This window comes from Mus caroli, unplaced genomic scaffold, assembly GCF_978045245.1.
Source record: "Mus caroli unplaced genomic scaffold, Mus_caroli_1 scaffold_2, whole genome shotgun sequence".
In the NCBI taxonomy this organism is placed as follows: domain Eukaryota; kingdom Metazoa; phylum Chordata; class Mammalia; order Rodentia; family Muridae; genus Mus; species Mus caroli.
This window is the reverse complement of record NW_028227257.1, coordinates 15,975,419-16,003,309: the sequence shown is the minus strand read 5'-3', so window position 1 is coordinate 16,003,309 and position 27,891 is coordinate 15,975,419. Positions and strand designations below refer to the sequence as shown.

Below are 27,891 nucleotides of genomic sequence, written 5' to 3'. Positions count from 1 at the left end.
CTGTACTGGGAGGGGTATGCACTGTGCAAGCATTCAGTGTGACAGGAAACCATCCATGGTTCAGTTGGAGCAACCAAGAGATATCCAACCACTGGGTGAGTCCCAGCGGTTCCCAAAGCATGTGACAAACCAGAAGGGAACCAGAAGAATCCTCTTCAGCAGGATCCGAAAGACCCAAGTGTGGGCTTGGGTGTTAGGTTTCCAGTTCAAGCGACCCAGGACAGCTTTATGTCGAATTGAGGATAGAAGTCAATGATCTGGGAAGTGATTGGCTTAGGGCTTCATAGTGGTAGGCTTGCCAATGTCAAAGCGTGTCAGCTGGGTTGTCCACCTTGGTGAGACTTGGGGGCCACTGAGGCAAGGGGTCCAACCAATGCCAGTCCTGTTGGGTGCCTGCCTTGGAAGATTGGTAAGTGACTATTAATGAGCGGGAGGTGTGTGTGGGGGGGGCAACAGTTGTAATTAGCACCCCAGGTGTCAGTCAGAAACCAACAAACAACCAAATCCTCGTGGCTCCGCCCAGCCTACCCAGCAACGGGGGTGATTAACCATTAACTCCCACCCCTCCCCACAGAGCCTCCACCCTCTGCAGAGGCTAGGCCAGGACGCCAGGCTGAGTCTCCCAGAGGACAGTTTGAAAGAGAGGAAGGCAGAGAAGGGACCTGGGAGGAGGCAGGAGGAGGGCGGGGACAGGGGGCTGGGGCTCAGCCCAGGGGCTTGGGTGGCATCCTGGGCCGGGCAGGACAGGGGGCTAAGGCGTGGGTAGGGGAGAATGCGACTCTCTAAAACCCTTGCCGGCATGGATATGGCCGACTACAGCGCTGCCCTGGACCCAGCCTACACCACCCTGGAGTTTGAAAATGTGCAGGTGTTGACCATGGGCAATGGTAGGTGGGGGCAGTTGGACTGAGGTATGGAGCGGATCTTTGGCACTGGACTTTGGGATGGGAGGGAAAATGCAGAAAATTGTAGGTTGGTCCTATAGGCTCGTACAGGTGTTGTCAGGCAAAGCAAGTGGGCCTTCATCGTACTGTGGCCAGAGGCATTCTGGGTGACCGAGGCCTGTAGAGGTGGATTTCCAACAGAAAAATTCCCCAGACCCTCCCTACTTAAGCCCCCGGGGGTCTTAGGCTGACCCGATTACCATGTTAAGGAAATGGGGCCGTGATAGCGAGCTTCCTCTGGGTGGCTGCAGAAATCAATCCTGTCCAACATGGCCCTATCTTCGGGCCCCTGGGCCCTTTTACGTGCAAGCTACAAAAGGTCTGTCTTGTCTCTAGTGATTGTGACAGGAGGCATGGCTGCATTTCAGACTTTGGGAAACTGGAGTTCAGGAGAAAAGTAGAATTTTTGGGCTTCCTGTCTAAAAGGCCAACATAGCGGTGTGCGTTTACACGTACGGTCCTAGGTGTCCTTGTCAGAGTATGAGAGGCACGGCGAATGCAATACAGCTGCGTGCCTGTTCCCCTTTTTGAGTTTGTGTCCCAGCTTCATCTGTATGCGTCGAATGGTCTGTAGTTCTGTCTCCAGGATCTTTTGGGTTTTGGTTTTTGGTTTGGTTTTGGTTTTGTTTGTTTGGTTTGGTTTGAATACATATTTATATGTATAATGTCTGTAAATGTGGATGACAGATCTAACATACTTGTAAATGTGGACATACCCTGTGCTTTCTGCCTGGTGGCCCTGGATGGCATTTTGCTTTTGATATGTGCATATAGCCCCTGTGCTACTGGGCACCACTCTCTGGTATACAAGATTGTGTAGTGTCATTTGATAGGACTCTTTTTGGTTTGTTTTATTTATTTATTTATTTTTGAGACAGGGTCTCTACGTAGCTCTAGCTGTCCTGAAACTCACTACATAGACCAGGCTATTCTCAAACTCACAAGAGTTCCACCTGCCTCTGCTTCCCAAATGCCAAGATTAAAGGCATGCACCCACCAGACCCAGCTTGGTTTTGTTTGTTAGTTTGTTTGTTTTGTTTTTGTTTTTTGATACAGGGCATATGTGTTCCCGAGCTGGCTTGAAACTTAGAACATATTCCCAGGCCAGCCTGGAACTTGAGGCCCTTTGATCCAGCCTTCTAAAACACCAGGGTTAGGTTGTGAGTCTTCTTCACTGTGACTCTATACCAAAACTTGGCATTCGTGGCAGCAGCTTGTGTGTTTTGTGTCTCTGTTGTCCCTGTGTCATCATCCTTCAAACACCCACTCCAATATCACCCAGTGTGTGTCTGTGGGGTGGAGGGTGTTTCCTTTGCCAGAGGGTTGAGAAGGCAGGTGTCCTGGAGGATGGGAAGCTTCTGGAAGGGACGGGACCAGGTTCAAGGCTCGCACTGGAGAGAGAGAGAGATGGCACTTGGCTGAGGCTGGCCTACCACCACCTTCCGTCCATGATGCTTCCTCTTCCTTTCAGAATTCAAAGCTTAGGTCTGGAAAGCTGTGTGTGCTCTCAATCTAGCTAGAAGGAGGAGGCAGCGTGTGGGCTCTGTCCATGGTCAGTCCCCCTGCCCCCCTCCCCCGCTGCTTGCCCCTAGTATCTCTTGCCAAGTACCATGTGACCTTGGGTACACTACCTCCTTCTTTGTCTCTTGTGCAGTATGGAAATGGGTTTCTTTACCCCAGCTTCGTTGGACATGGGTGATTCAGAGGGGTTACTCAGGGAAGTGTTCAGGGCGACAAGTTGCTTCTGCCCGGAGATGGTAGCGCGTGACCCCCCCCCCCCCCCAACAGGGACAGTATTTGCTGTCACACTCCTGGCCACCACATAGCCTCTTCAGTATCTAGGAGTTCTGTGCTCCTGTACCTGATTAAGTGTCCTGAAGACACATCAGTCACCCCCAGCTCTGAAAAAAAAAAAAAACCCTCCTCCCCAGCCTCAGTTTCTTCATCTGTAAAACAGGGACAGGTAGAACAGCATATAAGGTTTACAAGGGATTTCCTTGTGGTTGCTTGATCCTAATCCCTATACGGGTGGTCTCCAGGACTCGGCATACGTCGGAAGGGTCCGTATGCCCTTCTGGAGTTCACAGAGCTCTGAGAGTTGAGGTTATAGGAGGTTGTCCTCCAAAGTGATTGGGGGACCATCCTGCGCTAATGGCTAGAAGATGTTAAGGATGTCTGTTCCCACATTCCATCCCCGATCCAGCAGCAGCAGAAGGGTCTTGTTTTTAAAGTCTCCACGGATCCCCAGGCAAGGGTAACATGGTTAGGGCACAGTATACTAAGCCATAAACCCAGTCCCTCTGCCTGGCAGCTCTGTAATGATGCTGGACAAGTCCCTTGTTCTCTTTGAGCCTCAGTGTTCTTAACTGGGAAATGGAAGTGGCCTGCTGACCTCAGGGGGCCTATGCTGCCCAGCAAGGGGACACTTGCCGGCCTCTGCCCAAGTTGCGGGCTCAGCTCTCCGTGGGGGTCAAGGGAGGAGAGGCTGAGGGAGGAAGAGCCAATGAAGCTTAACAATTATCCCCACCTTGGGAATAATTCACCAGCCGGAAGGGGCTCCGCTCTGAACCCTCAGAAGTCCTAGGGATGGTTCAGCCAGAAGACAGCAGAAATGAGAAACAGCTGCCAGACACCTGCTGGGGGAGTTCTCTTCTGCAGAGAAGTGTTTAAAATCACAGATAGTTCTAGAACTTACTGTATGCCAAGCACTTCCAGCTGACTGACTCACCGACTATGGACAGCTCCGGGAGATGATGATGCTCTGTCTGACAGGTGGAGGGGGGCAACGACAAGAAATCGCCCAGTGCCACAAGAACGGAGGGCATTTGATCCAATTCTATGACGCTTAAGAGTCTCTGCTTCAGTGTACCACAGCCCTCTCCAGTTTGCAATAGGACATTCCCCTAGGAACCAAAGGGCCAAGTTTCTATGGGAAATGCTCCCTCCGTGTGTGTGTGTGTGTGTGTGTGTGTGTGAGAGAGAGAGAGAGAGAGAGAGAGAGAGAGAGAGAGAGAGAGAGAGAGAGTGTGTGTGTGTGTGTGTGTGTGTGTGTGTGTGTGTATTGCACACATGCATGGGCTTTTGTTTTGGGAGGAATAATTTTAGAGTTCAGTCATCTCTGAAGGGTGTTTTTTTGTTTCCTTCCTTCCTTCCTTCCTTTCTTCCTTCCTTCCTTCCTTCCTTCCTTCCTTCCTTCCTTCCTTCCTTCCTTCCTTCCTTTCAGACAAGGTCTCAGGTAGCCCAGACTGACTTAGAACTTACTATTTAGCTGAGTCTGGCCTTGAACTCTTTCTTGATCTTCCTGCCTTTACCTTCCAGGTGATGAGATTTTCTAAAGAGTTTATATGTGGTGGAAGATTTGCTTTTAGAAAAAGTATAATCTTTTAATATATGTGTATACACACACACACACACACACACACACACACACACACACACACACACACACATATATTTCTAAAATAAGCCAAACCAGTTAAACGGACTCCTTTGCAGTTGAGGAGACTGGGGCTAGGAAAAGGAGCTGGTCTAAGACCAGAGGTGAGTCAAGGGTAGCACCAGTCCAAATGCCCAGGGCTTTTGGCACACAAGTTGAAATCTCTTTTGCCAGAGGTTTTGAGTCTGTCCTTCTCACACTCAGAATGGGGGGATGACTTCTGGAGATGGTGGTAAGAGGGTTCCATATCTGCCCAGATGTGGCTGGCAGGTCTGTCAGCATCCACCCCAGAGGCAAAGAAAGACTGTGCTTAGTTTCTATCTTTCCACTCTCTGGGAGGTTCTGTGGAGTCTGAAGGCTAAGCTCAGGTCCCTCTGATCCAGTTTTTCTGATGACAAAGAGGCTAGGTAGTCACTGTCCCCATAGTTTCTAATGAGGAGTCTGTAAATGCCTGTGATGGTGAGGGCTGCATCCCTTCCTGAAACAAGCCCTTGCTGGTGCCCCAGGAGATCAGCAGTACAGTTGCTTCTGATTTATAGACCAGAAACTGAGATTCCAAAAGCCATCTGACACTGAGAGGAACAGGGCATAGCCCCCAGCTCTGAGTTTCAGGCTTGTTTGTGGTTTGTTTTACTCTCTACCCCTCCTGGAATCTCATTCACCCTCTTTTGATGCAGATACATCCCCATCTGAAGGCGCCAACCTCAATTCATCTAACAGCCTGGGCGTCAGTGCCCTGTGCGCCATCTGTGGCGATCGGGCTACCGGCAAACACTACGGAGCCTCGAGCTGTGACGGCTGCAAGGGGTTCTTCAGGAGGAGTGTGAGGAAGAACCACATGTACTCCTGCAGGTGAGGAGCCAGCTCTGGCCTGAACTTTCTCATCTGGGATATGGGTGTTTTGGGATTCATGTCCTCTGAGGGTCCATCTTGAGGCATCTGCCCTTCCAGACATTCAAGGCCAGTCTGGCTTCTTAGCATCTGTGGATTCAGGTGTGAGCAGCTACTTTTGCACTGCCTAACAACCTTAGAGAGGATAGGACCAGCCTCCAAACTGCTCCTTTTCTAGGTTCTAACAAGGCATTGGCCCTATTTCCTATTTTAGTTGACTGAGCCATTGCCCCATGACAAGCCTGTACTATAATGTTGTCACCTGCCAATAACCTTCTGACATGGTAACAATTATTATCCTCGTTTTATGCCTTGGAGGGCTAAGCATTTACCTGAAGCCAATGAATGCTGGAGTCAGTACTGAACTCCATGTCCCCCCACTCCCATAACCTTGCCTTGATCTGTTGTGGACCAACTACTGACTCTAGGCCATAGCCAGGAGCATGCTAAGGGCTGTGGGCTCTCACAGGATATGGTAGAAAAAGCTGGTACCCCAGACACTAAGGTTTTCCATTCAGCTCCACTGCCAACCAGCTGAGTGAAGAAAGTCACATGTCACCTTTCTGGGCTTCAGTTTCCTATGTCAAGGGGACAAAATGGACTTTCAGACAGTCCACAGACCCCTCTGGCTTCCGATTAACATTAGCACTCCTGGGGTGCAAACATGGAGCAGGGAGGCTGGGGAGGGGGTGACTGACAGCCAGGTCCTGATTCTGTCCTAAGAGGAAGAGGCTGTTTCTCCTCCATCCAACCATCCTATGTCCTCTCCAGGTTTAGCCGACAATGCGTGGTAGACAAAGATAAGAGGAACCAGTGTCGTTACTGCAGGCTTAAGAAGTGCTTCCGGGCTGGCATGAAGAAGGAAGGTGAGTCCCAACTCCCCCCCCACACCCCCGCCCCACCTGCACGCAGGCTCCAACCAACCCCGCATTTACAACTGTAGCCATACTTTATGGCTCTGTGACAGGCCCTGGGATGACTGGCTAATGGCTGAGAGGAGGGAGGGCCTGGAGATCTGACCACAGGGAGTGGCTGGGCTTGGTCTTGAGAAAGATTCAGAGATAAAGCTCCCACTCACTCACTTCAGCTCCCAGCAACTGCCACTGGGCCTTCCTGTGCTACCATGAGGCGGCCAAGATGGGCGCTCTTTCTAATGGATACCGTGAGCATTAGGGAAAAAACAAACCATAGAACAGGACACAGCAAACACCCAAGGCCTGCCACAAAGGCTTCACTGATATGAACAAAGGACCCTACTATGCGTTTCCTGTCCAAAGACAAGAACCACAACCCCCTGAGTCCTCATCGCTGGGTGTCAGATCATCTCTAGAAATTTCCCTCTCCTAACAGTGGACTGAGGCATCTAACCCAGCCTGGATGGTGGAGATGGAATTACCCAGCACAGTGCCCTTTAACTGCCCTGGCCAACTTCTGCATCAGACATGGAGCTAGCTCTTCCCTGTGTCCTCTCTGAGAGGCTGGAATGAGTCCTGCCCCCCTCTATGGCAGAAACAACAGCAGTTAGTCACCTTGCTGAAGGTCTCAATCCAAACACAGTGGTTACTGGAAGAGCAGAGGTCCCAACCCCAGCTTCATGCTACGTGGGGCACCTCAGTGCTGCTGACGCTGTGACACCCCGCCCCCCCCCCCCCAGGCCTCCTTTATGACAGTTTTCAGCAACCAGAGCTGGAGCATGGTAGTAGAGCCATCGCCTGGCAAACATGCAGAGCCCTGGGCCACTCCCAGCCTACGAGGAGAATAAGAAAGAAAGAAAGAGAGAGAGAGAGAGAGAGAGAGAGAGAGAGAGAGAGAGAGAGAGAGAGAGAGAGAGAGAGAAGAGGAAGGAAAAAAAGAAGAAAAGGAAAAAATATTTTTCCTCAAGCTCAGAAATAAAAAACAAAACACTTTAAACTTGTTTTTTTTTTCTAAATAGCAAATTCATTTTCAAACCTCTTCCCTTTCTTCTCTTAACTTACTTTTCCCAACTAGCATGTACCCCTCTGGCCAGACTATCAGACACACGCATTTTCTCTTTCTCTCCCTCTCCCTTTCCCTCTCCCCCTCTCTCTCTGCCCCCCTCCCACTCTGAATCAAGAACCTGGAACCCAGCTCATGCTGGGCTGAGAGAGACAGAAGGCAAGGTAAAGGTGACAGCCTCCCTGCTCAGTTTCTGCCCTCCATCCTGAGGTCACTCTTCCTTCCTGTCCCTCAGAAGGGTCCTTACAGGCCTCTGCTTCTCTGACATAGGAGCCTATGCCCCCTCCCCTTCCCCTGTGGCTTCCCATGGGCACAGGGCTCCCTGGCTAACCTCATCTTCTCTTTGAAGACTCCTTTGTGGAAGGGGAATGTGGTGCATGTGTGAAATATTGGAGACAAGATGAAGGATTCCAGCCTAAGGGTTTCCTGTTGTATGGTTCTAATAGCTGGTGGTTCTGTTATCCCACCCTCTGAGATAATAAGCACTCGGTGATTACCCATAAGCGTTGTGTGTGAGAATGAGTCTCTCCTATAGAATTCTCAGCAGGTGGGAGAAAGGCAGGCAGTCCAATGGAGCTAGCTAGTAAGTCTGTATGTGGTCATGTGTCTTTGATTAGACAGTTTCTAGAGGGAAACTGAGGGAGGTTTCCAGCCCCTCTGGACTCTACTTTTCCAGATGACCCACAAAGCCAAGCATCCCTAGATCCTAGCTCCTGAGAGAAGAGAAGTCCCACACCATCCAGCCATAGCTCAGCCTTGAAACGAACTGCTTGCTTCTTTGGGCTGAGAAATAAATCTGCCAGGGGAACAAGAGAGCCACTGAATCACTGGCAGACAGTGCTGGCCAGTAAACACTCCTGTGTGTGTGTGTGTGTGTGTGTGTGTGTGTGTGTGTGTGTGTGTGTGTGTGTATGTGTGTGTGTGTCCATGCACATGTGCATTATTGAGAAATTGTGAGGTACAAGTAGACCAGAAGAGCAAAGCATTCTGGGAGATGCCTTGGGCAAGCACTAACAAGGTTATTGCTAGATCCAACTGTCCCCAGAACCTGTCCTCAGCTTGATGGGAAGATCCCAAAGCCACTGACCAGGTGACTGGGGACATGTTTTCATTTATTTTCCTGTCAATGTCTTCTGCACAGGGACCTAACAAACTGGACATCCTAAAGTTCTCAAGGACCAGCAAGTGAGCTGGAAGCAAGGCTGACAGAACAGCTAGGGCTAGTGAAGAGAGATCTACTTGGTTCTCATGTGGGGAAACTGGGGCACAAGAAGTGATGTGATGTGTTGGAAGGGAGTGAAGGTTAGGACTCGAGGCTATCAGAACCAAGCCTTCAAGCTCTCTGGATTGAAATTTGGAAAGATCCTTTGGGGGTGGCACATTCTGTCCTTGGTGACTGAAATCTCTGGCACGGCATTGGAGAACACTCGGATCCGTGAGTCCTAGACAGAGGATGTGCCATAGAGGCCACAAGGGGCTTCCCTGAATGAGGCAGACCGGGAGTGGGGGAGACTTGGTTGTTAGTGAACAAGAAAACAGCTGATGGAAAATTCTGTCCCTGTCTGAAGTCAGGGAGAGGGACACCTGCCCAGCCTTGGCTCCCAGGCCCAGGACAAAAGCCCAGCCACTGGCAGCAGAAAGCCAGACCAGAGACCACAACCAAGAAGTACAGGGGGAGCATAGCCCACACTATAGGACCTCCTCACAAGCCCAGCTGAGCCCCTGGGGCCCACCCAGGGCTCTCTAGGAAGACAGGCTCACGTCCTCTCCACCTCCCGTCCTGTCTGTTAATATTCAATGGAAGTTACATTAGGTCCCCGACCCTGCTAATACTGCGCAAACATTAGGAAAACATCATTCCGTGACTGAGCTCGAGGGTACTGATAAGGGCCGGCTAACCTTGAGGATCTCTGTCCACAGCTGCTGACAGCGGTCTTTCATTCCACCCGCCTTCCCGCAGCGCCCAGTGGGGGCAGGCGACAGGGCAGGCTGGGCTACCAGGGAGGGGTGTGGTAGGCTGGTACAACCAGTGCTGTGGAGGGACTTCTACACCTCAGGGTCTCTGTCCTACCCTGACTGACTTTTCTGTCTCTGGGTTTTTGAGACAAGATCTTACTTTTTCTTTTCTAGATTTATTATTATTAATTATGATTATTGGGCTCTGTGTGTGTGTGTGTGTGTGTGTGTGTGTGTGCGCGCACTCAGAAGGCAGAAGAGGGCATTAGATCCCCTGGAGCTGCAGTTACAGGTGGCTGGCTGTAAGCTGCGTGATGTGGGTGCTGGGAACCAAACTCATGTCCTCTGTAAGAGTGGCACAGCCTCTCATCAACAGAGCCATCCTTCCAGGCCTCAGCATGTGTAATCCAAGCTGTCAGTGCCTCGGCCTCCCAGACAGGAGGGATTACAGAAACGCCATATCCGGCTCTGGATTTCAACATTCGGAAATGAAGAGAAAGCTGGAGGGTGGGATAGGAGGGGGCCTTGAAGTCATGTGCTGTCTCATCCAGGGACATTTGTCACTCTACAAGTATTTACTGCGTACCTACTGTGTGTCAGGGTACTCTAGAGGTCAGACTGTCAGTGAACAAGAGGGAGGAAGGTCTGGCTTTTTGGAGCTTGGGATCTTGGTATCAAAGAGTTCACCAAGTAGTATATAACTGATACCTTGGGGAAGTTTAAAATAGGGAAAAGAGGGCCGAACCTGGGGCGCAATACTGTGTCAGAGGTGGTTGCGAAAGCACCTGAGGTGACAGGGTTTTGTGGGGGGGGGCGGTGTTTTTGTTTTGGTTTGTTTTGTTTTGGTTTGGTTTGGTTTGGTTTTTGGTTTTTCGAGACAGGGTTTCTCTGTGTAGCTCTGGTTGTCCTGGAACTCACTCTGTAAACCAGGCTGGTCTTGAACTCAGAAATCCTCCTGCCTCTGCCTCCCAAGTGCTGGGTTTAAAGGCATGTACCACCACTGCCTGGCAAGATGACAGTTTTGTTTTGTTTTTTTAAGATTTGCTTTATATTGAATTGTCCTCACACATACATGAGGACAGGTACCCACAGAGCAGTTGTGAGCCACTTGATAGGAATTCTGAGAACTGAACTCAGGTCTTCCACAAAAGCAGAACACGTTCTTAACCACTGAGCCATTTCTCCAACCTCTGAAGGTGAGGGGAAAGGGGATTCCAGGCATCAGGAATGGCTTGGACGGCCCTGAGTACAGGGGTGGCCTGTGTGGATATCCAGATATAGGGAGAGACAGGGAAGTAGTGACAGGGAGGTGGGGGGCAGGGCAGAGTCCTAAGGACTGTGAGGAATGATGAGACAGCCATTCTGAGCAGAATGTAATATGTGGCCTGGATGTGTTTAGGGGGATCCTAAGAGCAGCTCACCCCCAAAAGATAAATCCAGGAGCCTTGGATCTCAGGACCTCTAGTAGGGCCTGGTCCAGCCCAAGGGAGAGAAGTGGAGCCTTCAGGGGCAGGGCAGGGTCTTCTACGTGATGATCATCACAACAGTCCCCGTGAACCAGGACGGTCTATGTCTGTGTGCAAGGAAGACGTTGCCTACCAGCCCCTAAGATAGAAGGCAAGGCAGACACAGGCTGATGGGAGAAGCCTCGGATAGATGGGGAGACAGAGGCCCCACTGTTCCTCCTTCTTCCTTCCATAGTGAGGCCCTGAGTCTCCAGGGGACCGGTGGGACAGCCAGAGTACCTTAGGCCCATACTGACTCCGCTAAGGGTGGATGGCGGGCCAGAGGTCTGTGAAACAAGGCCGTAGGTTCCGCAATTCTGGTGAGGCAGGAAAGAGGCTGCTTCTTCTCCTTCTCCCAGGCTAGTGAGCAGGATTCTTCCTATCAGTCAGACCACCAAAGCAGTGGGGCCTCCAAGTCCCAACCTAGGACTTCTGCCTGGTGCATTGGGGTCATTCTGTGTCACCAGGGGACAAGGTCTGCTTCTTTGGAAGGGAAGAGACCAAAGAGCTTGCAAGCAGGGATCATGGATTGGGATGGTGGCAGTTTCTTTGTGCTCTTCAGTCTATGATCTGTCCATTGAGCTGTCACTAACCTGTCCCTAGCGATAGCTGGTCATTTCCTCAGCCTTCTTGTTGTATGTGGGGCCAGGGGCAGTTTTTTGTGTCTGCCATCTTTGCAAACTGAGTTAGAAGATCCTACATGTGACAGGCAAAATGGTTCAGTGGAGCATCAGCCACCAGACCTGATAACATGTGCACCATGGTACATGTTTATTGAAACACATGCATGCGTACACACACACACACAGGATAAATGCCCACCTGCAGCACTCTGGTGGCCCTAGTTCAGGTTGAACCCTCTCCTCTCACTCACATCTCCCAACTCCTTAACAATCATGGGATCCATCCTTCCTCTTAGCATCCCTCCTTACCTCTCTCTGCATCCTCCTCATAGCTGTCCAAAATGAGCGGGACCGGATCAGCACGCGGAGGTCAAGCTATGAGGACAGCAGCCTGCCCTCCATCAACGCGCTCCTGCAGGCAGAGGTTCTGTCCCAGCAGGTACCAAGGAATCCTCTTTACTACCCAGACTCCCTTCCAGGGAAAATCACTTCTTCTACTTCTGTCTCCTCCAACCAAACCCTGGAGGTCCACATGGACAGGGGCCCAGGTCCCACAGAAGGAAAACCGAACCCTGTGCTACACACTGGTTTGTGGCAGATCAAATTCAAACCTAGGTCTGGCATCCTGGGGGCACACTGTCTAGTTCATCCCAGTGCCCACATTCATAGGCCAGACCAACTGATCTCCTGGAAGGCTCAATTACAGTCCTACCAAATAGAAGTAGCCATTGTAACAAGGTAGCAGGTGGCTTCAGCCAGCCACTGGCTGTGTGACCTCAGGCAAGTCACAGTGCCTCTCTGGGCCATGGTGACCTCATATATGAGATGAGGGTAATACCCTGTTCCTCTTCTACAGCCAAGGGATTCCTGGGACTCAGGAGCTGGAAGAGATGGGGCAGGGCCGGCAGCGGGCAATGCTCCAAACAGAGCGCTCCCTGATTATGAATCTTTCCTGTCCCTTTGCCCAGAGCTTCCTTCTGACTTGGCAGTGCACAGTCTAGCTGCCACCAGACAGGGAGAGCTCCTAGGGTATGGGCTCTCTGTAAGGGACAGGAAGTGCAGGGAAAACCCGCCACCCCCAGCATTTCCTTGTCTCCTCCAGATCACCTCTCCCATCTCTGGGATCAATGGCGACATTCGGGCAAAGAAGATTGCCAACATCACAGACGTGTGTGAGTCTATGAAGGAGCAGCTGCTGGTCCTGGTCGAGTGGGCCAAGTACATCCCGGCCTTCTGCGAACTCCTTCTGGATGACCAGGTAAGGGCGCACGCGCTGAGAGCAGTGGTGGACACTGGGCCAGCAGGGTCCAACTGACCCCCAAAGACATAGCCTGGAGCTGGTTTGATTTTATTCAATGAAACACTCACGTGTACCCAGAACTGCATAAGTCACTCTACAAATATTAACTCAACCCCCTTAAGGACTATGAAGTAGAAATGTGTCCCATCTTCCAGGTGGGGAAACTGGGGCACAGAGAGGTTAAGTAAATTACTCAAGGTCACACAGTCAGCAACCAACATAACTAGGATTAGGACCAGCCAGGGAAGCTCCAAAGTCCAGACTCCACACCACTCTGCTCCCTCTCCTGGAGGTGTTGACAGGGACCTGACGCCGGGGCTCAGGAGATTTGGCTTAAGCTCTGATTTTAAGACCAGTTCCCTGTGTGACTTGGGGCAAATTACTTCTCTCCAAGGCCCAGGGTTCTTATCTGTCAAGTGGGAGTTATCTCTTTTGAGTGCTGTTCTTGTTTGGAAAGTCCGGATGGATCAACAGCATTTCAGAAGGACCTCCGCTGTCCTCCCCTGTGCGAAGTCCCGTGCTTTCCCCAAGACGGTTTAAGTCAGCATTTTATATTCGAAGCACCTTCTCCGGACAATTGAAAAACTGGTCCATGGAGTGGAGGGGTGGAAATAGGGAGCAGTGTGAGTCTCTGGATGGATAAGTTTCTGAAATGCCTCATACAATGGCTCTAGCTACACACACACACACACACACACACACACACACACACCCTTGGCCTCCACAGACAACTTCACTGCTTCGGGAAAAGTGAGGGATTGCCTTCCCAACACTGAAAACACCCACTCTTTGCACATGAGTCTGATGTTGCCTTGTCTTGTTTCTTGGGTTTTTTTTGTTTGTTTGTTTGTTTGTTTTTGTTTTGTGGAGGATTGTTGTTTTGAAATGAGATCTCACTATGTAGCCTTGGCTGTCTGGAACTCACTCTGTAGATCAGGCTGTCCTTAAACTCACAGAGATCTGCCTGCCTCTGCCTCCTGAGTGCTGAGATTTAAGGTGTGTGTCACCACCACGCCTGGCTGCATAGTCTCTTGAAGCTTCAGGGAAGTCTCTCAGCCCGACAATTGCTCCTCTGTGCAGAAGCCAGGCCTCCCTAGCCTCTATAAACAGCTATAAGAAAGCCACGGGCCCTCTAGGCCAACACTGCCTTGGTTGCTCCATGCCTCCCCCTGAGGCTGGACCCTGGATGCACCTCTCCTTTGGAAAGCTGACAGCCAGGGATGGTGTCCAAGCTGTCCCTGACTCCTCCCACACCCCCTCATGCTCAGCCCCTGTCCCTCTGCTGGAGAGCCTGAATTAATGTTTAAACCCCCCTGTTCCTTCCCAGGAACTTAGCAGGACAACAAGATACCCCCAAGCTGAGCAATTGTTAACCTCTATTCCCACCCAAACCTCCCTGGCTGGGACTCAGAGCATTCTCTGAGGGCAGTGATGGGTGGCCAGTAACACGGGCCAATCATTAACGCCCCCTTGCCTGCCCATACCCCCAAAGCTGCCATGTCTGAGGGCCCGACCTGGGAACGAACCTACTCATGATACATAAGGAGTCCATCTTGCCTAGTGTGGATAAGGCCCCCTAGGAGATTTGGGGACATGGCCTTCCAAAGAACCCACATTTCCATTGCTCTAGAGACCATCTTCTTGTTATACTAGGTAGCCATCTCCTGGATTTAGAAGGCCAGCTCTAACTAGACAAGGCTTAAAGCTCAGAGCACATTAGCCACCAGGCTGAGATTTGACTTGGTTCTCCACTCTGCGGGCTGAGAGCCACACGGTTGATGGCTGAGAGCACACAGAGCCTATGGGGCAGCGTTACTCAGTGGTTAGCGTCTTCTGTATCCCTTCCTATTGTCATGGAAAACAGTCTCATCTCCAAGCTTTCCCGTTCCCTCTCCTCATCTTTGATTTCTCTCGTTGGTTCCAGCTATGGTGGAGTGGAAAGAGGTCATAACACGTGGGCTCAGGAGGAACTAGATCTGGTGAGGACGTCAGGGTGCTACTTCAGTCGTCCATCACTGCCTCAGTCATCCTTTCCTTTCCCCCATTCATTACTTTGCTTGTTTCAATAAAGGTCTGTGTGTTTGCTGTGTTCTGAAGATCCTCTGGGCTGCACAGCAAGTCACAGCTTTAGAGAGGCATGAGCTGAGCTCTCGTCAATGTAGCCTCTCTGTCTCAGTGCTCTGTGTTCCCTCCCTCCCTCTCTCCCTCCCTCTCTTTTTCTCCCCCCTTTTCCCCTTCTTCCCATTGCAGCATGCCCCACCCCCAATTCCTAGTTTATCATTCTCTTCTCCTCACTCTCGCAGCCTAACAGTTCTATGAGCTCAGAGACCGTTGTGTCCCCACACTGTCTAATAGAGTGTCTAGAAAGACTGATGAGATCGTTCAACTGGGAAAGGTGATTTCTGCCAAGGCTGATTACCAGGGCTCACAGGGTGGACATCAAGAATCATTGTTCTCTCTCTCTCTCTCTCTCTCTCTCTCTCTCTCTCTCACACACACACACACACACACACACACACACACACACACACACACATATGCACATCTTTTTAAAAGAGCACACAGAAGCAGCTGACCCTCCCAGCATGCCTTGCCACCTGTAACTTCCTACGGAGCACACACCCTGTTGCTATTCTCTGGTTATCACACAAGCACTAAGGCCATTGGCTCTAATGCACAGGCGATGTTCTGAAAGGTGGCTGGACTGAATTCGAACTTTAGTCTCTACACACTGCCACGCAAAGATGGAGCCTGGTAATTGATCACCTGCCAATCCTGAAGTTGGCGTGAGCATGTTTTAAGAGCCGTGTAAATTCTGAGTATCACAGAATCTTACAAGTATCAGGAGTCCAAGCTCTGTGGATACCTTTAGCACTGGTGACTTCCCAAACTCAGTGGAACTTTGGAACCAACTGGGAAGCTTGCTGCCAGTGTATCCCAGGTCCAGCTCATACATCTAGAGTCAGAGCCACTGAGGGTTGAGCCCAAGACTATGAGTTTCCCTAGAGCACTCTTCACAGTTCTCTGAAGCTGGCGCACTGGTAGGAACTTATAACCTACAGCTCTAAAATATCTGGGGCAAGTTGAGGGTCTTTGGGGACTCTGGTCTGTGTCATGCACGCCAGGAGTGGCTACACCCTGATGAAGCCAGGATACAGCCTCTTGCTCAAAGATAGAGACACACAGGTTCAAGAGCAGAGCAAATAGGAGGTCCCCTACTTTGGACAGCACATGCCTCCAGCTTCCCAGTCCCTGTAGAATCCTCTCTATACTTCTCGTTCTACAAGTCATGAGAGGAAGGCAGAGGTTTTATGATGTGCTCCTCAGAGCTGAGGTAAGTAGGTCAGAGGGAACACTGAGCTGGCTTGCCAAGGCCGCTGACTTGACTCTGAGCAGCCTGCCTGGGGCACAGATCCTAGGCTTGACGCCTGCTTTCTTACAGGTGGCGCTGCTCAGGGCCCACGCTGGTGAGCATCTGCTGCTTGGAGCCACCAAGAGATCCATGGTGTTTAAGGATGTACTGCTCCTAGGTGAGGAGGCCGCCCATCCCATCCCAGCCAGAGCTTGAGAAGTGGAAGCTGGCCTGGTGCACCCATGAGGGAAGAGTATCTCCATAGTTACACATAAGGACCAGGCAGGCAGATCAAAACCATCCCAAACTGGATATACTGTTGTAAGTTGGTAATCTCTGCCACTAAGGTAGCTGAGGCAGATTCGCAAGGTCAAGACATGCCTGAAAGTGGACTAAATTGGGGGTTCATGCCTGAGAAACATAACATAACCTTATTATCATTTTGTTTTGTTTTGTTTTGTTTTGTTTTGTTTTTTTCGAGACAGGGTTTCTCTGTGTAGCCCTGGCTGTCCCGGAACTCACTCTGTAGACCAGGCTAGCCTCAAACTCAGAAATTCTCCGGCCTCTGCCTCCCAAGTGCTGGGATTAAAGGCTTGTGCCATCACGCCCAGCAACCTTATTATCCTTAACTAAAATAAACAAGTGACTTTTAAAAATCTAGTAACTATCAATTGAGAGCACACTAGTAATACCCTGGGCTGGTGAGATGGCTCAGGAGGAAAGGTCCTCTTGCCAAAATTTATGCCTGAATTCAAGCCTCAGGACCCACATGGTGGGAAGGGAGAACCAACTCCTGAGATTGTGCACTGACCTCTGAGAGCACATGGTGACACACAGACTACTCCCCCAAAATAAATAAAAAGCAATTTAATAAAACGTGCAAGGGAGGCCTGGAGGTGTAGCTCAGCGGCAGAGCACGTGGCCACCCACGCCACTACAGCAAAATTAAAATGAGTGTGACCCAGCCGTGTTCTTAGAGTTGACCAAAGTACAAGATTCCAGAGCTCAGCTCTCAGATGGTTCCCCAACTCAGATGTAGGAAATAGAGGTGCAAGGGAGGGTTTCTCCTAGCCTTCGAGTTAGAGAGCAGTCCGCTGTCCTCCAAATCTAGAGTGCATTTCAGAGTTCTTTCAGGAGTTGAAACAAAAGGGGCCAGGAATGGTACTTCCTCCCAGCTCACATCATCTGAGCCTTCAGAATATACTTCTAATCTGTAATGCATGCCAAGGGCTATGCAAACGGCCAGACAGATGTTTCAATACACCCCCCCCCAGATATCATTAGATATTCCTCTTTTTATAAGTAAGGACACTGAGGGACAAACAAATCAGATATGTCAGATAAACATGCCCAGCTAAGTGACAGAGCCATTCAGATGAGGTGACTCCATTCCAGAATCTGACCCTTGACCTTGATGCCTAAGCAGGCCTTGGCGTTGTTTCCTTCATCTTGAGTCATTCAGGTGAAAGAAGCTTGAGGGACATGAAAGGCCTCTGAAAAAGCCAAGTTCTTAGCTCATCCAGGACTCTAGGCAATCACCTTCCTCACATTTGCCTCAGATTTATGATCTGTAAAATGGGCACACAGACCTAGTAGCTCCCCCCTCAGGAGTGCCTGGCACACTCTTAATTGAAAACCGTAACCAGGGGGATAGGGGTCAACCAAGGTGATAGTCCCATCCTCTCCCCTTAACCCATTCAGGCAATGACTACATCGTCCCTCGGCACTGTCCGGAGCTAGCGGAGATGAGCCGTGTGTCCATCCGCATCCTGGATGAGCTGGTCCTGCCCTTCCAAGAGCTGCAGATCGACGACAACGAATATGCCTGCCTCAAAGCCATCATCTTCTTTGATCCAGGTATCAACCACACCTCCTAACCTGACCTTCACACTCTCAGACCTGCCGTCTCACTCCTGTTGGACTCACAGCCTCTTGGGTTGTCATGACAACCAGAAGTACTTCCCATCAGCCTCATTGAGTAGATGAGGCAGACTAGGGCTCCCAGGGAGGAAGGACTTCTCAGAACACCAACTACAAAAGCCTGGCTTTGACTTTCCCCATCTTCCTTCTTGTCCATCATCCTGAGCATTCTTTCTCCTATCCTCCCAAGGCACCATAATTGTGGCTCTTCCATCTCTGTTGATTACCCCTGAAATTTTCAGTGCTATTCTCGTCCGGTCAGCTATGGTCAGCATCTTCTGCTCTTCACTTGTTGGATTCCCTCCTTTATAGCTTTCTCTGTCCTCTCCCTGTTGACTGTGCTGACTCTCATCCTCAGTTTGCACAGTATGATCATAGTCGAATTTGTGCAATGCCTGCTTTTGTTTCTCGGTGTCTGAGGCTTCCTGGTGCTTATTTTACCTGCCACCGCGTGGACCTGTTGGGAGTGAGGCGCTGTCCTTGGTGCTGGCCCCTGATTTCACAGAGATGGCCTCTAGTAATAAAAGCAGCCAAGAGGAAAATGACTGGCATTTATTGAAGGCTCCCAGGTGCAAACACCTCATGCAGATTATCTTAATATGTTACCTGTGAGATAGAAGCCATCGCCACCCCATTTTCTAACAAAATGATGAAGGTGCAAAGAGACTAATTCAAGCAAGGCCACACAACTAGGAACTAGCAGAACACGGACTTGAACTTCAGGCTGTTAATTGATATGTGTCTTTCCCATTCGTGGTCTTGATTTCCACTTGCAACTCCCCATTCCCCAGAGAGTAAGTGTCTAGTTCTTGTCCTGCAGTTCAAAGCTTGGGGCTGAGCAGGTGGCCATTGCTCAGCAACAGGTGTGACATCGCTGGCCCTAAGGCAGTGTCGGCAGCTTGGCTGAGGGCAGGGGACCTAGGTGAGGCTGGTACAGAACAGCACTCCATAAAAGATGAGTGACTGCATGAAAAAAAAAAAGGGTGCTAAGTGTGAGTGGGGTGTCTCTGCTGGAGGAGCTGAAGCCTCAGCTGAGTCCCCAGGTAACAGGTGGCAGGTGGCAGCAGGCAAGGGAGGGGGGATCTCTTAATGTGCCAAATGCAGGGTCTAGATGGTGGGACCTTATCTGTGGGCTGGGAACCCCAAGTTCACATCATGGCTCTTCCAGCAGCTGGTTGCATGAGCTTCCCAAGTCTTCCTTATTTCCTTTGCCCAAGACAAGAAGCTGGGACTCTGCATAGTTGAGCTCTCGTCTAGTGTGTGCAAGATGCTGTGTTTGATCTCTAGCACAGCATAAAAAAATATTCAAGCTGGGAGGTGGTGGTGCACGCCTTTAATCCCAGCACTTGGAAGGCAGAGGCAGGTGGATTTCTGAGTTCGAGGCCAGCCTGCCTGGTCTACAAAGTGAGTTCCAGGACATCCAGGGCTACACAGAGAAACCCTGTCTCGATAAAAACAAATTATATGTGTGTGTGTGTGTGTGTGTGTGTGTGTGTGTGTGTGTGTGTATACAAAAGAGAAACAAGATTATAAGATGCTATTTTGGACTTTGTATCTTTCTCTGCCTGGTTCCAAGAAGCCACTCTTTGTTCTAGAGTAAGCTGGCTATTGAGGACCCTGAATTCTTGTCCCAGCTCTGGTTAAAGCTCCCTGTGCTCCAAGGTCAATAAGCCATCCAATTTGGGCCTACAGGTTAGGAGTCATTCAGTCTTCCCTGACCATCCCTCCCGTTGCAGATGCCAAGGGGCTGAGTGACCCGGGCAAGATCAAGCGGCTGCGGTCACAGGTGCAGGTGAGCCTGGAGGATTACATCAATGACCGGCAGTACGACTCTCGGGGCCGCTTTGGAGAGCTGCTGCTGCTGCTGCCCACGCTGCAGAGCATCACCTGGCAGATGATCGAGCAGATCCAGTTCATCAAGCTCTTCGGCATGGCCAAGATTGACAACCTGCTGCAGGAGATGCTGCTTGGAGGTCTGTAACACGTGGAGATGCTCTTGGGAGATCTGTAGTGCTGTGTCTCTTTGGGACCCAGACTTCAGCTGTATCTGAGCTCAATGGCTTCTGAACCCCACTGCTTCCTCAATGGGAGTCTTGGATGATCTTCCTCATCTGCTGGACCTTAGTTTCTTTTTTCTTTTTAAGATTTATTTATTTATTATATGTAAGTACACTGTAGCTGTCTTCAGACACTCCAGAAGAGAGGGATGGTTGTGAGCCACCATGTGGGTGCTGGGATTTGAACTCTGGACCTTCAGAAGAGCAGTTGGGTACTCTTACCCACTGAGCCATCTCACCAACCCTGGACCTTGGTTTCTTATCAGGGAAAAAAAACCTGGAGAGAAGGAAGGAGGTCCATTTGTTCAGACGCTGAGGGTCTAAAATGAGTAGCCAGTCTCTTTTGTAAGGTGGGAGAGGATGTCATGGAAATAGACAATAACCAAGTAGATAATAAAAATAATAGACAATAGACAGTTCACACGGGGGCATTAGATGAGTCAACTAAGAGATGCCCCCTGAAGTGATAAAGAAAAAACTACTATATTTTAAAATCTTGGAAAGCATTCTAAGCACAAGTCATTTTTTCCAGGCTCTGAGGTAAGGGAGAGGCATGAATGTGGGAGGCATGATAGCTGGAGGAGATGCAGGTGGAAAGTCACTAGAAACCAAGTCCTAAACGAGTTGTGGTGGGCCAAGAAACACTGAGTTTTTTAATCTAGGAGCAAACCTGAGCAACAGAAAAGCTGAAGAAGGAGGATCGTGAGTTTGCGAGGCAGTTTGGGAAATATAGGGAGACTCGGAAGGAAAGAATGAGAGAAAGAAAGGGAAGGAAGGAGGGAAGAGAAAAGAAGGAAGGGAAGGAGGGAAGGAACAGGAGAAAATTGTATTTTATTCTCTTTGCAACTTTTGTAAAGAGACTGAAAATTAGACTAAAGGTTTTTTTTATTTTTTGTTTTTGCTGTTGTTGTTGTTGTTGTTTTTTGAGACAGGGTTTCTCTGTATAGCCCTGGCTGTCCTGGAACTCACTCTGTAGACCAGGCTGGCCTCGAACTCAGAAATCCGCTTGCCTCTGCCTCCCAAATGCTGGGATTAAAGGCGTGTGCCACACTGCCTGGCTTAAACTAAAGTTTAAAGTAAGCTGGTCTAACTTAGGGGTCAATAATGATTTTTGTGGAGCAAGGGACCAGAAAACCACCAGGAAATTTTTTTTTTTTTTTTTTTTTTTTTGGTTTTTTGATACAGGGTTTCTCTGTGTAGCCCTGACTGTCCTGGAACTCACTTTGTAGACGGTCTCAAACTCAGAAATCCGCCTGCCTCTGCCTCCCAAGTGCTGGGATTAAAGGCGTGTGCCACCATGCCCGACAACCACCAGGAATATTACTCTAGCCCATTGTCTGAGATCATGGTGGCTTGGACTGTGGGAACAGAGCAGCAGTCAGTGAAAGAGAGATGCAGCAGATGCTGAAGTGAGCAGTGGCAGAGAGAAAAAGTAGAGGGTCAAGGGTGTCCACATGCTTTGAGGGGTGGAGACAGTGATGAGATTATTCACTGACAATGAGGAAATCTGGGTCTAGGGTGCTGGTCAGATCTCTCAGGTCCATTCTGGACTGACACAGCAGGAGCATTAGAAATCCAAGCTGAGTTACCAAGACTGGGAGGGAATCACAGAGTAAGCAATGAATGAATGGGAAAGTGATAAATTGGAGATGTGACAGACAAACCCCTGATAACATTCCCCACGAAGGGGAGCTGGACGGAGGGAGCTGAGGTTGGCTGCGAGCCAATGACCTTAACCACAGACCATGGCATCTCAGCTGAACTAAAGGAAGACTAAAGACAGTACCCTTTAAAGAGAAGCAGGGGTCAGTTCTAACCCCTAAATAAGTCTGAAGAACTCTTTCTGGGTGGGCGACAGTAAGCAGAAGCTGGAACTGAAGGCTTGGGAAGTGTTGGGGTGGCATAGTGACCCCAAGGTGGAAGCCAAGGCTGTCTGCCTCAGCAGCGTTGGTTATTTGGGAGAGGTGTGACTCCTTTTTGAGGGGAGATGTCCCAGATCTTGCTTAGCTGCGTGTCTGTCCTCTGCCTGTGAGATACGAGTAGAATTTCTCCAGGAATCACAATAAAAATTATCTCCAGAAATTGTCAAATGTCTCCCACGGTGAGACCCACTATCAGGAAGCAACCTGCCTCCTTCTCACAATGACCCCCGTGATTGTTGTGAGTCAGCCATCATGGCTGTCAGGATCAGGAGTTGTGATCTGTTTCCCAACACATTTGGGTGAGATAACCTTCCTGGAGACTGCTGTCCCATCTGTAGAATGGATGATAACGGTGTCCCCTCTCCAGAACTAACAGGAGGATAAAATTATGTACAGACTAGAAAGTGCTTCAAGTCTGTACCCACAGGCGAGAGGGACCCAGCAATTAATGATCATCTTACTATACAACTAAAGACACTACCACTCTTTGTACTTACACTCAGAAGTGCCTGCTTTTGTTTGAGTCTTAAAGCCCACAGACTCTCCTGGTTACTTTTGCGTTACTAACCCAGGAGTAAGCACCCAAGAGACACTGCCCGTCTTGATGAGCAGGCTGACCGCCACATTGGGGGAAATGGTGCTTCAAGACTGTGGTCCTCCTTCCAGACTTCCAATCCTGACTAATGTCCTCCTCTTTGTCTACAGGGTCTGCCAGTGATGCCCCCCACACCCACCACCCCCTGCACCCTCACCTGATGCAAGAACACATGGGCACCAATGTCATTGTTGCTAACACAATGCCCTCTCACCTCAGCAATGGACAGATGTGTGAGTGGCCCCGACCCAGGGGGCAGGCAGGTGGGCAGCCTGGGGTCTACTCTACCATGGGTAAGGAGGGGGGCTAAGAAAGAAAGCAGGAGAAGATCGCGCCTAGAAGGGGAAACCAGGAACATAGCTATCTGTGTTTCCGAGTAGGGATCTGAAGGGGTCAGGTTGTTGATGGTTGAAGCTGTTTATTCAGTATGGCGGTGTCTTCAGTGAGGTGATTGACGATGTCTACTGTATGAGGCAATCCGCCAGGTGAGGGATCATTGGGGAAATATCTGCTGGCTGAGAATTCCATCTATTAGGTGAAAGTGTTCATTGAAGGACTGGCCCAGATGGATAAGGTCACCCTTCGGGCAGTTAGAGGAGGCTGGCAACGAAGTAGGACTTGGCTCTTCAAAGACCAGGATCATCAGTGAGATGAGGTGGCCCCTGGGGTGAAAGGGATCTCATTGAGTTTGGCTGTGGGAAAGTTGTCTACCAAATGAAAGCATCCGGTTGGAAGGAAGTTATTTACCCAACCTGTGACAAGAGGCCTTGGCCTTGATGTCACTCTTCTGCTAAATATTGAAGAAATACCATGCCAGGCCCTGTTATCTCTGAGCCTCCGTTGTCCTTTCTACCAAGGCAGGACAATTTTACCACATGTATTATTGCTTTGGGGGACAGTCACACCCGGACCCTGGTCTGGGAAAAGTAATGGGAGTTTCCATGTTAAATGGTGGCCAGACGGGCAGTAGGGCATCATGAAACACAGATCCTAGAAGTTTGAGCCATAACCACCTTAGGGATTGGATTCACCATCTTATGTTATGGAATTATCTCAGCAGATGGAAGAGCTTTCCCAGGGCTCTTTGGTTATTCCCACAATGGCTGATTTTGTTTGTTTGTTTGTTTGTTTTTAGTAACTTATTTTTTTCTCCTTTCAGCCACTCCCGAGACTCCACAGCCATCACCACCAAGTGGCTCGGGATCTGAATCCTACAAGCTCCTTCCAGGAGCCATCACCACCATCGTCAAGCCTCCCTCCGCCATACCCCAGCCAACGATCACCAAGCAAGAAGCCATCTAGCAAGCCGCTGAGGGGTCGGGGGTTCTGCTGGCTCATACCCTCAGAAGAGCACCTGGGCGTAACTTAGTCATGGCAAAGAAGATGTGACACGAGGGACCAGTCCCAGAGCAGCTATGGAAAGGGTGTAAGGCCCAAAAACCATGTGCTGAGGGGCGAATGTGTCACCACCCCTGACCCCGCATCTGGAGGGCAAGGCTTTGCTTGAGAAGACCCCGGTGAGGACTGTCTTCCACTGCCTGGACTCCTCTCAAGTTGAAGCCACCGTCTTCATCTTCCTCCGTATCTTCTTCCCTCAACTTCTTCACCCCTGAAGGATGACTGTCTGCAGATGTTGCAGGACCTTGTTTTAAAATCAACTCCCTTCTCTCCCAGCGGGGGCCTCTTCCTTCCTGGTGCTGGTCAGGGGGCCTGGAAACAAACTTTCTGAGGCTGGGTCAGCTTGCCTTATAGTACTCCTCTCCTGCTGTGCTAACCTCAGGTGACCTGCTACCGCCCTCTATACGTTCCTCCGCCATCTGACTTCTCTAAAGCCATCTCTCTGGAGGCTGAGGAAGCCATGGTAACCATTTCCCCACTCATTTTGAGAGCCTTCTGTAAGCACTGACCTGGGTAAGGCAGAGGGTAGGAGTCACCATCCCTCCTCTGCCAATATCACTACAACTCCTGCCTCCAGCACTAGGCTATAACTTTGGAGTGATAAGTCCTATGGCTTTCTACAGTAGAGAACCACCCAAGGGTGTCAATTACAACAGAATGTGGAGAGTGGGTGGCCATCATTGGGAAAGCATCGAGAAAGAGGCGAGCTTTGCATCTGTCCCTTGACAGGGAAGGTAGGCTTCTGGCTAGCAGAGCAGGTGACACAGACCAGTTTATTGGAGAACAGCCTGGACAAAGGCCCATAGGTAGGTAAAATAGTATGGGAGGGAGGCAATGAAGAAATCAGTTCCCATGGAGTTGTGACAGGGCACACACTGGGGACCATAGAATGACAAACTGAGGTCAGGGGTAGCTGCAGTGTGGGACTGTCAGAAGATGAATACAGCATCCTGAAGAGGTAGGATGTGAGGAGGCCATACTGGAGCGTAGGGATGAGATAAAGGGATGGATCCGAGTCCTCCCGGGGCCTGCCAAGCTTCTCCATACTTCCAGATGATGTTATAAGGCATTAAACAGCCACCATCTCATAGAACCTTCCCTGTAACCCAGACACTGTCAAGGAAGATATAAGTAGAGGATCTTAACTGCCTTACAGGAAGCACTTGTCCCCCCCGGCACAGAATCCAGAGGGTTCTTCATCCTTTACCAGTGTCAACCCCAGAGGCTTGCTCTCTCCAGAACTGGCCAGCTAGAGACTGTTCTAAAGTCCACTGGAAGTCAAGAATCCCATTTACTGATAATAGTAAAGTTGATTCATGACCCCTGTTCTTTTTTTTCTATTGATCTACCCAAGTGTGGGTGAGCTGCAGCAGGGAGTGGTTCCTGGAAGAGGGATCAGTCTAGTCTGGCAGTCAAGGCTGAGGAGTTTGGGAGAAGGGCAGGAGAAGGATAAGAAAGCCTGGGTTTTAGGCTTGCCTGAGGAGCTACAGTCAAGGTGCATTCTGGGAGCTACTCATCCCCAGCAGTCAGCACTCCACCCCGGGCTGACTCTTGATGGCTTTGCGGAGCCCCTGCAAAGTGCCACTGACCAATGGGAACAAGAGGAATGTCCCTGGACTGGAAGTGTGTTAAGTGGAAGGAATGGGGCTGTGAGACTGGATAGTTATGGTGCATCAAGGCTGATCCTTCTGATTGGGTGGGGCTAGAGTCCCAGTGTCCAAAAATTCCAGCCATTATGACAGGTCCTCTGAAAAAAGAGGTGCTGAGGAGTAATGGGGCCAGCTGCTTAAAGAAAAAGAACCCCCACAGGCCAGGACTGTCAGGACAGATTGAGTTAACCCCTCAAGTCCCGGGTGTCAGGAACAGTTGTCCATGCTCAGAGCTCTCAAGCCATCCTTGGCCACTCTCACTCCAGTGCCCCCCAGAGACCCCAGCCAGATGGCTCAGACTGCCCTGCATGAAGGCAGGACAGCTGAACTCTCTCTGGTCCTTGTCTTTCCCACTCTTTGTCCCTCCATCTCCAGTGGCATCAGGAGAGGAGTAGGTAATGTTGGCCTTCAGTGGTAGCAGTCTTCTGGGGCAGGGGTCAGCCGCTGTCCCAATCAGTCCTTTCTGAAGGAGAAACCCATTCCACATTAACAAATTTATTACAGTACAGGAAACATGAAATAAAGGAAAGTTTACTCTTCTGATTATAAGCTGAGGATGCTATGTTGCAGTTTGTTGTTTGTTTGTTTGTTTGTTTTTCTTCTTCTGAGCTTTGTTTCTAGTACACGATATGACGGGACCAAGTACAAGCTGGTGGTGGACAGAGCTGGGCGCCACAGTTTCCACCAAGAGCAGCCTCTTTTCTTCATGGAGTTCTCAGAACCTTTCAGGGTTCGGGAGGCTCCCCTGAGAGTAGACAGGAGAGGGTCAGAAGCAGACGTCCTCCTTTTCTTGTGATAACCACGCTACTTGCCTTTGCTAGAGCTCTCTGTGGCCAACCTTGGGAAATTCTAATCATGACCTTCACACCAAACATTCAGAAGTAGGCTGTGTCCCATCAGATCAATCTGCACCTTCCTGTGGTTGTGTAAACATCACGGGGCCCTACACTGATCCCCAAGTCCCCACCATCACTGCCCAAGGGGGTAAAAAAGAGAAAAAAAAACCCTCAAAACCAGTTCTTACTCCTATGTTTTAGCAAAAATTTATTAAACAAAATAAATGGTACTTATGTTTTCTAAGTCCTTCTACTGGTGTGTCTTTTTCCACGTAATGGTAGAAATAGGATAGCCTGGGGCATTCATGGTGGACAAGAATCCTTCCTTTTAATAACCCTTTCTAGTAAGAGGTTAACCTTTATGGATACTCTTCCATCATGTAGATGGGGAAACTGAGGCTCAGAAAGGTGATTTTCTGTGAAAGTCAGAGGTAGAAATCCAATCCTCCACCCTATGTCCACCTCGTGTGTGTGTGTGTGTGTGTGTGTGTGCGCGTGTGTGTGTGTGCACGCGCGCACGTGTGTATGTGTTTGCATGTAGAAGGCTGCACATGTATATGCATGTATGTGCTCATACCCAGGTTGGGCAGAGAATGACTTCATGTGTTGTTTTGAGGACATCACCCACCTGGTTTCTGGAGGCAAGGAGAGAGACAAGGTCTCTCGCTGGCACGGAGTTCACTGATTAGGCCTCTAGTGGCCATCGGTGAAGAGCACTGACTGCTCTTCCAGAGAGAGGAGCAGGGTTCAATTCCCGGCACCCACATGGTGGGTCACAACCATTGTAGCTCCAGGTCCAGGGAATCTGACTCCCTCTTCTAGCCTCCAAGGCACCAGACACAAATGTGGGGTGGCAGAAGCACGCGCATGTGGGAGACACGTCCATGCATATTGAATAAATAAATATTTTAAAAACATGGGATTCCACATCTAACTTTTATCCATGGCTTCTGGAAATTGGGCTTGGCTTCCCGTGCTTGCAAGATAAGCACTTTACCAACAGATATATTTCCTCAGCCCCAACTCTGGCTTCTTGACTCCAAGCATCAGGGGAGAGTGAAAGTGGCTGCTCCTGCCTAAGAGGGAAGTGATGAGGGAGAGGGTGACAGAAAGATTTTAAAGAATAGACAGAGGTTCAAAGATGGAGCTCTTTTTTGGGCCACCTCAACCTCTCAGAAACATGGGCACCAGGATGTCATAAGAGCAAAAATAATCTGGTTATATGTATGAGGCTCTCGTGATCCTTGCCCGCAGGTAGCCATCCTTTCCCCGATGGCTTACCACTGCAGGTCACATCCACACATTCTCATGGGGTGTGCTGAAGCCAGCATGTGAAAGTGAGATGTCAACTTCTCTTCCCAGATGTTTTCCTAATACCGTGTTAGCGTCTTAAAGTAGAAGGGGGCATCTTGGCATCAGTACCGACCAATGGGACAAATCTGAATTGATTCTCATGGAAAGTTCATTAGCCCAGCACCCCAGGGCATCCAGGAATGATGAGACTTTGGGACACCCAGCTACAGGGACACT

At 50.0% G+C, this 27,891-nt stretch overlaps 1 protein-coding gene across 2 annotated transcripts; it reads left to right on the top strand.

The window, feature by feature from the left end:
• Positions 1 to 619: 619 nt before the first annotated feature.
• On the top strand, positions 620 to 26,605 carry Hnf4a (hepatocyte nuclear factor 4 alpha). 2 transcript variants are annotated; one of them, XM_021180831.3, is made up of 10 exons: positions 620 to 887; positions 5,058 to 5,232; positions 6,043 to 6,137; positions 11,665 to 11,771; positions 12,435 to 12,590; positions 16,075 to 16,162; positions 17,686 to 17,841; positions 19,641 to 19,877; positions 22,589 to 22,711; positions 23,638 to 26,605. In XM_021180831.3, exons 1-10 carry the CDS (start codon positions 773 to 775, stop codon positions 23,778 to 23,780), a joined length of 1,395 nt encoding a protein of 464 aa, XP_021036490.1. In that variant the 5' UTR covers positions 620 to 772; the 3' UTR covers positions 23,781 to 26,605. The 2 variants fall into 2 exon arrangements, with proteins under 2 accessions (XP_021036490.1, XP_021036484.1); XM_021180825.2 differs by having other exon boundaries at positions 22,589 to 22,741.
• Positions 26,606 to 27,891: the final 1,286 nt, after the last annotated feature.

Bases quoted from the DNA above. Each gene is read 5' to 3' on its own strand.
- Hnf4a (XM_021180825.2), top strand. From the start codon at position 773: ATGCGACTCTCTAAAACCCTTGCCGGCATGGATATGGCCGACTACAGC. The intron at 12,591-16,074 runs GTAAGGGCGCAC...GCTTTCTTACAG, and splicing joins AACTCCTTCTGGATGACCAG to GTGGCGCTGCTCAGGGCCCA. The intron at 19,878-22,588 runs GTCTGTAACACG...CTTTGTCTACAG, and splicing joins GCAGGAGATGCTGCTTGGAG to GGTCTGCCAGTGATGCCCCC.